Source organism: Corvus moneduloides, chromosome 27 (assembly GCF_009650955.1).
Source record: "Corvus moneduloides isolate bCorMon1 chromosome 27, bCorMon1.pri, whole genome shotgun sequence".
NCBI lineage: Eukaryota > Metazoa > Chordata > Aves > Passeriformes > Corvidae > Corvus > Corvus moneduloides.
Window position 1 is genome coordinate 3,853,434 of NC_045502.1, and position 9,567 is coordinate 3,863,000.

General features: G+C 53.3%; 1 protein-coding gene across 1 annotated transcript; it reads right to left on the reverse strand.

Moving 5' to 3' along the window:
* Positions 1–319: 319 nt before the first annotated feature.
* Positions 320–9,116, reverse strand: ATP6V1B2 (ATPase H+ transporting V1 subunit B2). Its single transcript, XM_032091850.1, has 14 exons — positions 8,993–9,116; positions 7,134–7,189; positions 6,380–6,478; positions 5,719–5,812; positions 5,547–5,624; positions 4,949–5,088; positions 4,743–4,844; positions 4,133–4,230; positions 3,816–3,939; positions 3,141–3,291; positions 2,742–2,824; positions 2,552–2,656; positions 1,868–1,997; positions 320–1,781 (listed from the first exon to the last, which is right to left on the reverse strand). The coding sequence occupies exons 1-14, from the start codon at positions 9,099–9,101 to the stop codon at positions 1,645–1,647; spliced, it is 1,506 nt and encodes a 501-aa protein (XP_031947741.1). The 5' UTR covers positions 9,102–9,116; the 3' UTR covers positions 320–1,644.
* Between the last annotated feature and the right edge of the window lie 451 nt (positions 9,117–9,567).

Sequence of the window (9,567 nt, forward strand, 5' to 3'; positions counted from 1 at the left end):
TCCAGGAGTTTCAGGTTTCCAAGCCTCCTCCAGCACACACTGCCCGTGGAGAGGGAGGGATGTGGGGACAGAGGGATCACAGCCCCTGTGCATTCCTGCAAAGCCTTTCCCTGTGACTGCTCTGAGCACCCCGGCCGAGGCTGAAGGTCAGACCCTCCTCCTCCTCCTCAGCCCCCAGCTCCAGGGACAGCACAGGGGTGGCTCCAGGGACCCTCAGTCCACAACAAAGGTGCTCCATTCCTATTCCCAGGATCATCCCAGGCCCTGCTGAACACCCAAAGGGATTTTCCAACCCCGCAATCACCGCAGCTCCCGTTTGTTCAACACCTTCCATATTTAATTTATTTAGAGGTTCTCTACATTAAAGTATTTTCATGCCAACGCTTTCCGCCCTCCCGTCCTGAGCTCAGGAAAAAGAGACTGGACACAGCTTTGGGTGGAATGCACTGGAATAAAGTTGCTGTTGCAGCCACAGAGAACACGGAACAAACCAGAGAACTGCACACGGGAGACGTCAGGGAAAGCTGGAATTAGCACATTCCAGTCATGTTAGCACCTTCCCAGACGGCACTGGAGGCGTGCAGGGAGGTGCAACATGCTCTGGTGAGCCAGACCAGAGCTCAGACTACAGGAAAGCCTGGAAAAAGCATGGAATTGTGCCAGCAGCAGCGGGCCCAGAGCCTCGGCTGAACCCGTCGGAAAAGGAACAACACGGAATTGCCCAGCCAAGATTGCAGAGTTTGGGAATGCTGAGCTCAGGGCTGAGGCAAATCTGTGCCTGGAGTGCAAACCACAACAGCTTCAGCCATGGCACAGGCCCAGCACACCTCGAGCAGGTTCAAAATATCCTTTCTCACACTGAAAGCTGCCTTTTTGGTTAACTCCTGTTACCTTGTGTAGTGCAGGCCACTGAGCTCGCTCCAGCACACTTGGGCCAGGTTTTAGGTTGGTTTTCACCTCTCAGGATCCCCTTCAGCAGCAGCACAAAGCCCTGAATTACCAACAGCTGTGGTGACACTGCTGAGCTGCTGGTTCTGTCTGGCATCTCCAGAATTCAACCAAAGAAGGGTTAAGGAGGAAATTTACTCTGTAAACTCAAAATTTAAAATGTAATTCAGTAATTAAGCTTTATCCTGCTGCTGTCAGGTAGCGCTTCACTGGCCTTTGTCCTCGGAAAGGACAAGGACTTTTCCACCTTTGCCGTTGGGAGAGTCCCCAGTGTCACTTCCCTGTGTGCTCAGTTCACACAACCCTTCCAGAATGTGCAGCCCTGGTTAAAAACCGGCATTTTCACAGAGCAATGTTGTCCTGCAAGCCCCATTTCCTCTCTCGTTTTTCTAACCCACGGCTTCAAAGTGAAGATTTGCAATTCCTGCTCATGCTCAGCCTTGAAAACCCTACAAAAGGCTCAGTTCAAAGCCCAAACCCCGTGGTAGTTATTGCACATTTTCAGAGCTGGCCTAAACATCCTCCTGAAGATCCAGGCTTTGGGAGAAGGGATATTTTCCAAACTGCTCTCAGTGGGAACACTGCCACAGGTGTCACCTGCTGCTGGTTCGGGCTGGGAGGGCGACAGGGGAACACCAACACATGGAAAAGGAAACCAAACCAGCATCGCACGGGGCAGGGGCACAGGGAGCCGTGCTAGTGCTTGGCATCCCGAGGGTAGAACTCAGCCAGGGTGCTCTGGGGGATCCTCTTGAGCATCTCCTTGGGGAAGATCCTGAGGAGCTGCCAGCCGATGTCCAGGGTTTCGTACACGGTGCGGTTCTCGTAGGGCCCTGGGGGGACAGCCACGGCGGGGATGTGGGGCAGGGAATGCCACAGGCAGCCCTGGGACGAGCCAGGGAGATGCTGGGATCCTTACCCTGAGCAATGAAGTTCTTCTCAAACTTCTGCAGGAACTCCAGGTACAGGAGATCGTCCGAGGTCAGGGCTTCCTCACCCACCACAGCCTTCATGGCCTGCACATCCTTGCCGATGGCGTAGCAGGCGTACTGGCATGGGAACAGGGCTTGACCCAGCTCAGGAACCCATGGAACATCTGCCAGGGGCCTTAAACATCACCTCATCCCCCCCCCCGCCATGGCAGGGACACCTCCCACCGTCCCAGGTTATCCCAACCTGGCCTTGGACACTGCCAGGGGTGGGGCAGCCACAGCTTCTCTGGGAATTCCAGCCCAGCCCCTCACAGCCAGCAATTCCTTCCCAATATCCCATCCAGCCCTGCCCTCTGGCAGTGGGAAGCCATCCCCTGTGTCCTGTCCCTCCATCCCTTGGCCCCAGTCCTGCCCCAGCTCTCCTGGAGTCCCTTTAGGCTCTGAGGTCTCCCTGGAGCTTCTCCAGGTGAACACTCCCAGCTTGGCTGCTCCCTCCTCTCTAATCACCCACAATTCCTGTTCAAACCCAAAACTCCTCACTGCACACTCAGCCAAGGCTTTAAAGCAGCCTCAGGAATGTTCTGGATCCCAACCACTCTGGCCTTTCCAGGCTGGGCAGCCAAAGGCGTGCTGGAAACCAGCCCCTGTTGCCAGAGGAATGTTTTACCCACCAGCTGGTTGGACACATCTGCGTGGTCCTTCCTGGTCATCCCCTCGCCGATGGCCGACTTCATCAGCCGGGACAGGGAGGGCAGGACATTGATGGGGGGGTAAATCTGGGGGAAAACCACACAGGGATTACCATGAAGCTTTAAAAAATGAGAGCAACCTTCAGCACGTTGTGAGCAGCGTGGCACACACCTGCCTGTTGTGCAGCTGCCTGTCCACGTAGATCTGGCCCTCAGTGATGTATCCAGTCAAGTCAGGGATGGGATGAGTGATATCTGTGGAAAAAAACCAGCTCAGTAGTTTTTAGCCCTTTTATATTCATTTTAGCACTGAGCTGCAGCCTTTTGTTACCAGGTGACTTCATCAATTATTCCCCTCCACAACTCCTGAGTGCTCTTGGATCGGGGCTATGAGCACCAAGCCTGATGCTTCAAAGGCAAAGCACTTTTAGTAGAAGCAGCCAAAAGGTGAAATATTAAAGAAACCTAAAGGCCACAGGACTGCTGTGCTGCTGTGTGCCCCAAAGAAGGCAGGGTGCCCTGAGGGAGCCCCTCTAAGTGCTGCTCCTGAGAACAAGGGACCAAAACTCACCGTCGTTGGGCATGGTGAGGATGGGGATCTGGGTGATGGAGCCATTCCTGCCCTCCACTCGCCCGGCACGCTCATAGATGGTGGCCAGGTCCGTGTACATGTAGCCAGGGAAGCCACGGCGCCCAGGCACCTCCTCCCGAGCTGCTGACACCTGGAACAGCCACAAAAACATTCCCAAGGAGTCAGATCCCGCCCAGGCAGCCGCTGCCTCCCCGGGTTTGTGCACCAGGCACCTCGAGCAGCTCTTCCTGCCAAGTGCAGCCACAAATCCCCCTCAGGTGTTTGTCAGCGCAGCCATGTGTGACAGGACAAGACAAATCTAAAATTAGGGCATCAAACTGCTGATTCATGGAATTATGGAGTGGTTTGGGTTGGAAGGAAACTAAAATAGCATCCAGTGCCATGGCAGGGACACCTCCCACTATCCCAGGCTGCTCCAAGCCCTGTCCAACCTGGCCTTGGGCACTTCCAGGAGTGGAATTGCCACCAGTGAAATAAATCCCAGCCAATCGAGGATTAACTCTCATCCTCACCGGCTGTTCCCAAACATTCCAACGAATATTAATCACAACAGCTCGAGCAGCAGCTTCGCTTCTCACTTCTCACCACCACCCCTTTCTGCCAGCACCCAGCCTGGTAACAAACACATTAATTAACATGTTAATGACCACACACCTCTCTGAGGGCCTCAGCATAGGAGCTCATGTCTGTCAGGATGACCAGCACGTGCTTCTCGCACTGGTAAGCCAGGAACTCTGCCGTGGTCAGGGCCAGGCGGGGCGTGATGATGCGCTCGATGCTGGAACACAACCCTGCCCTCAGTGGGGGCTGCCAGGGACACTTGGGAGCCACATGGAGCTTCCAGGCACCACCTGGAGCACCACCAGCATTTCCTCTGCACCTTTGCTGCCACAAAAGCCCACCACAAGTGGCACCCCCACAGCTGGTTTGTTCTTCCCAGCTTTCCCCCAGCGCAGGGAGTGGCCACTCACGTGGGATCGTTGGCCAGGTTCAGGAACAGGCACACGTTGTCCATGGAGCCGTTCTCCTCGAAGTCTGACTTGAAGAACCGAGCGGTTTCCATGTTCACCTAAAGCACAGCGCCGAGGCCTCAGTTCCGGGTTTGCCCTGGCACATTCTGCACCCTGTTAAGGGCTGATGGCCTCATTAATAACCCACAGCAAAGATCTCCATCAGGAACCCTCCTCTACGCTCCCAGAGTGAGCAGCTTCTGGAATTCCAGGCTGGAGATCAAGTTTGAGACGCTTTCTCCAGATCAGACACGCTTTGTTAGAATCAGGGAATGGTTTGGGTTGGAAGGGACCCTAAAACCCCTCCAGTGCCACCCCCTGCCATGGGCAGGGACACTTCCCACTATCCCAGGGTGCTCCAAGCCCCATCCAACCTTGGACACCTCCAGGGACGGGGCAGCCACAGCTTCTCTGGGCACCCTGTGCCAGAGCCAGATTCCAGCACTTCTGACTTTTGGGATTTTCACCCATCCTTTAATTCCATACACACAAAACCCGCTCAGACTCCAGCCACTCTCAGGACCCTCCCTAATTCCTCCAGCCCCGTTTTCCCCCAGCACTGTGGGCTCACCCCCATAGCAGCAAAGACGATGGCAAAGTTCTCCTCGCTGTAATCCATCACATCTTTGGATTTCTTCACCAAGCCAGCCTGGCGACAGATCTGAGCTGCAATCTAGGCAAGAAATACTCCAGGGTTTGCATTTGATGCTGTTCCACAGCCCAGAATTAGATTTAGTTTTGACTCCCACAAGGCTTGGAGCAGCTCTGAGGCCTCACCTCGTTGTGGGGCAGCCCAGCAGCTGAGAAAATGGGGATTTTCTGGCCCCTGGCAATACTGTTCATGCCATCTATGGCCGAAATTCCAGTCTGGATCATTTCCTCGGGATAGATCCGACACTGGGGGTTGATTGGCTGGCCTGTGGGATTTTTGAAGAGAACACAATGTTACTCCCTGCACATGCTGGAAGCTTTATCAAAGAGCCCCTGATAAAGGGGTACAAGCCCCACTGTGACACCAACAGATCTTCAGCTGCACCTGATCACACCTGAGCCTTTCAAACCCCCCAAGACTCTGATGTTACATGTTCATGTCAGGGGTAAGAATGATTTAAAACCCCGCCAAGTTATCAGCTTTTCATCTTTAGATGTCGTAGAACTAAGTCTACAAATAATAAAGAACAGCTTCCAAACGTTGCAGAAAATCTTCTGCTACCTCATGTCCCTGCACTTGGGTGATTTGATGCCACATACAATCAAGAATAAGATGAAGCTCCTCCTAAGTTAGATCTTGTGTGCTACACCAAATATATAAATTCAGAAAGCTGAAACACCCGGGTTGCATTTACCCTCAACCAGAAAAGGATTAAGAACGAACCCATAATGTCCAGGAAATCCTCAGCCAAGACAATGGGGCCTCTGTCTATGGGTTTTCCTGATCCATTGAACACTCTGCCTACAGAAACAACAATAAAAATGTAAATTCTTGTGAAAATCAGGTAATTTGGGATAAGTCTGTTCATTCCTCACACCCACGTGTGAATCCTCACCAAGCATGTCCTCTGAGACCGGGGTTCGCAGGATGTCCCCGGTGAACTCACAGGAGGTTTTCTTGGCATCAATTCCTGAAGTGCCTTCAAATACCTGCAAATACAGCAGAAAAAATAAAAATAAACCCCAGGGCAGAAGTTTTGAGCTTCACAAAATAACTCCTGAATGTTGCTTCACCTGGAGCCCCCTTTCCTGCTCTGGAAAGGGCTTCAAGAGCAAAGTGCTGGCACAAAACACCACAAAACCCTGCTTTTAACAAAATTCATGAATTGTATCAGCAACAACCACCAAACATGGTGCAATTCCTTTGATCTCAAGTGTTTCCCTCTGCCAAGCTCTTCAGGTAAAATAATGTGAACAAGAAACAGCTTTTTAGGAGACATACCAGCACCCACATAGCACAGGGCTGATCTGGAACCCAATACTGCAAACTCCAGGGGATTCCTTTAATCCAGCAGCAGAGGAATCCAGTGGGATGGAATTAAAAAAAATCACTGTGCACTGTCAGAAATCCCCTAAAATTATTGATGCCACCTGCACATGGAATAAGCAGGCGATTTACTGTCTCCATTTAAAAAGAACTCATCACCAGACAGGTTTGATTCGGTCCAGGGCTCACCCTGACTAATGAAATATGGAAAAAGAGCCTCCTGCTCCTACCTGAACCACAGCCTTGGAGCCGCTGACTTCCAGCACCTGCCCGCTCCTCCTGGTGCCATCAGGCAGGGTCAGGTGCACGATCTCGGCGTACCTGGGGAACTTCAGGGGAAAAAGAGGGAGGAGGGAAGGCATTAAACTGCACAGCAGCAGCCAGCAAACAAAAATCACCACCTCTGAGCCTAGAAACTCCTCAGTTTTAAGAATAATTTAGCATCAGAACAAAACTGCTTCCCAAGGTATTAGATCTCCCAGGCTAAAGCCGTTTTTATAGGAATAAGCAGCATCTGCGGGGCTGGAGCTGCAGAAGGAGCTGTCAGAATCAGTTCTGAAGATCCTGGGAGTCCCAAATGGTGACAGAAAGCCCCAGTGCAGCATCTGACAACCAGAAAAACCTGCAGCAGCTGTTTGCCCTCCAGAGCAGCGTGAAAAGAAGCCAGAGCTGACCACAGCTTCCTTTTCCAGAGCACCGATGTGGAAACAGAAAGGTCAGGAACAAAGCAAACAGGTTCATCTCAGCTTGGAATTTAAACAGCATTCTGGGGGGTTTGGTAAAACTCAAACTCTGTTTCCTTTCTTTCCCCAGCACCTCTCCCTTTCCTCCAGCCTTAGAGCAATTCCCACCTTCCCATTTATCCCAGCAGCCAGAAATGGGTCGAAATCGCTCCATGGAATTTCCCAGCAGTGTGGATTTCACCTTTCCCAGCTTTTCCTGTCAACTCTCCCTCAAAAAGCTTCGTTAACAGCTGGGATTTACCTTCACTTGATCCAGGATAACCAGGGGTCCGTTCACACCCGACACAGTTTTGTAAGCTGGAAAATATGCAAGGCATGAGTCAGGCACTTCCTCAGGAATATTCCAGATCCCGTTTCTCCATTTCATCCCTCTCACCGGGCTCGGGTTTAGCAGCTTTGGGGTCTGATTTCTGTTTAGTCTGAACTCCACAAGAAGGATTAGGTGCAGGATTGGGTGTCCAGCATTTTTGCTGCTTCCTGCAAAGCCCTGCAGGGGACACTGATGTGATCCCGGTGTTTTCCTGGCCATCACAGGAATTCCCTGCTCAGGTTGGAGGGGGCTTGGAGCACCCTGGGACAGTGGGAAGTGTCCCTGCCCATGGCAGGGGTGGCCCTGGATGGGCTTTAAGGCCCTTCCAAGCCAAACCATTCCATGATTCCAAGGGAGGATTTTGCTGCCAGCCCAGGGGAAAAGCATCACTTGACCTGCTGATGAAGGAAACCCTGAGTCACAGCTCCCTCAGGGCCACGAGGAGCAGCTGGGACTGTTCCTCCCTGGTCCCCAGGAAGGGAAGTGGAGGAGTGGAGCCATCCAGACCCCAGCCAGGATCACCAATTCCATCAGCACCAGGGAGGCACGGAGGCTGCTGCAGGCCTGGCAGCTCCCCAGGTGTTGTGTGCACTGTCAACAGCTCTGTGTTTACACTGCAATAAAACAGCTGAAACTGTTGCAATGTGAGATCTTAACGGGCAAAAACCAACCTGCATCAGCTCCGGGCTCAGGGGAGCTGGGCTTAAACCTGAATTTCTCAATTTTACTCCTAAAATCCTTCTAAACACCCTGAGACAGAACCCTGTCCCTTAATTACTCCTCAGCAGCAGCAGCAGCTGGGCCACTCCTGTGCCCTGAGCAGGGAGATCACCCAGGCATTATCCAGGAGGAAGAATCAGCTCAGAGCCCGAGGGTTTGCAGCCCACAGCAAGTGGAAAACCTGACCCTGAGTGAAGCATTTCGTCCCATGACTGTCTCATGAGCGCTTCTTTCTCAAGCAGCCTCTCGCTTCCCGCTCTGTCCATGAGAAAACATTTCCTGGGCACCAATCAGCACCAGCTCCCCACGAGAGCAGCTCAGCAGCCCCTCAGAATTCCCCTTTGCACCAGGATCAACCAGTTCCACGACAAACCAAACACAACTTGAAACATTTTCCATCCCCAGCTTGATGCCAGTTCAGGGAAAAGCTAGAATCTACGTGGAAAAACCTGGATTGAGGATGGAGTCACCTTGGCTCCGACCCTGACAGAAGCCTCTGCTCCACAGTAAAGACTTAAAGGGAGGCTGGAATTGAAATGGTGGATTTGGCTTCCAAACCTGACGGATATTTCCAAAGGATCCATCACCCAGAAGCTCCTGGGCAGCACCTTGCAGGTCCTGGTGCTATTTAGGGCACAGGTAAAGTCATTTTATGTAATTGGTGCCAGAAAAAACGTCTTCACACACTCTGATTGCTCCCCACCGCGCTGCAATAAAGGGAGTTTACCAAAGTCCTGCATTTCCCCTTTTTCACCCGATTTCTCAATTCAGTGTTAAAGGAACAGACTCCATCCCACCGCCACCATTTCCAGTTCCCGGTATAAAGGCCGGCTTTTTACGAAGGACACGGGACAGCCCGTGTCACCAGCGGGCTGGGCTGCACAACTCCCCGCGCTGCCGGGGGTAATTAAGGTTGTTAATTAACAGCCCGACCCCAGACTGTTCTGAGGGGATGGGCGAGCCTGGGGCTGCGGCCTGCCCGGGCCCGGCGCTGCGGCCCGGCCGGTGCGCGGCCCCCGAGCAGGGCCAACCCCCCCCTCCCCGCAGCCCCCCGGGTCCCCCGCACTCACTGAGGCGCGGCTGGGACAGGAAGTCGCGGGTCAGGGCCGCCGCCTGCTCGCGGGGCCCGCCGGGCCCGGCGCCGTTCACGGCCCCGCGCAGCGCCCGCACCGCCGCCATGTCGGACCGGCTGCTGAGGGGGGCGCGCGCGCATGCGCGGTTATAGCGGGGAGGACACGCCCCCTCCCGCCTGGCCACGCCCACCGCGGCCGGGGCGGGGCCGGAGCTGTCCCGGGTCCTGAAAGGGAAAGGAAAAGGGACAAGGAGAGGAAAAGGAAAAGGGACAAGGAGAGGAAAAGGGACAAGGAAAGGGAACGAAAAGGGACAAGGAAAGGAAACGGGACAAGGAAAGGAAAAGGGACAAGGAAAGGAAAAGGAAAGAAAAAGGGACAAAGAAAGGAAAAGGGACAAAGAAAGGAAAACGGACAAGGAAAGGAAAAGGAAAGGAAAAGGGACAAGGAAAGGAAAAGGGAGGAGGAAACAGAACGGGAAGGGGAAGGGGAAAATGAAGAGGAAGGGGAAGAAAAAGAGGAAGAGGAAGGGGAAGGGGAAGGGGGAAGAGGAAGGGGAAGAGGAATAGGAAGGG

Coding starts and splice junctions, on each gene's coding strand:
- ATP6V1B2 (XM_032091850.1), bottom strand. CDS start 9,101: ATGGCGGCGGTGCGGGCGCTGCGCGGGGCCGTGAACGGCGCCGGGCCC. Junction 7,190..8,992: donor CCTGTCCCAGCCGCGCCTCA/GTGAGTGCGGGG, acceptor CATATTTTCCAG/CTTACAAAACTGTGTCGGGT. Junction 1,998..2,551: donor CAGATGTGTCCAACCAGCTG/GTGGGTAAAACA, acceptor TTCCCATGCCAG/TACGCCTGCTACGCCATCGG.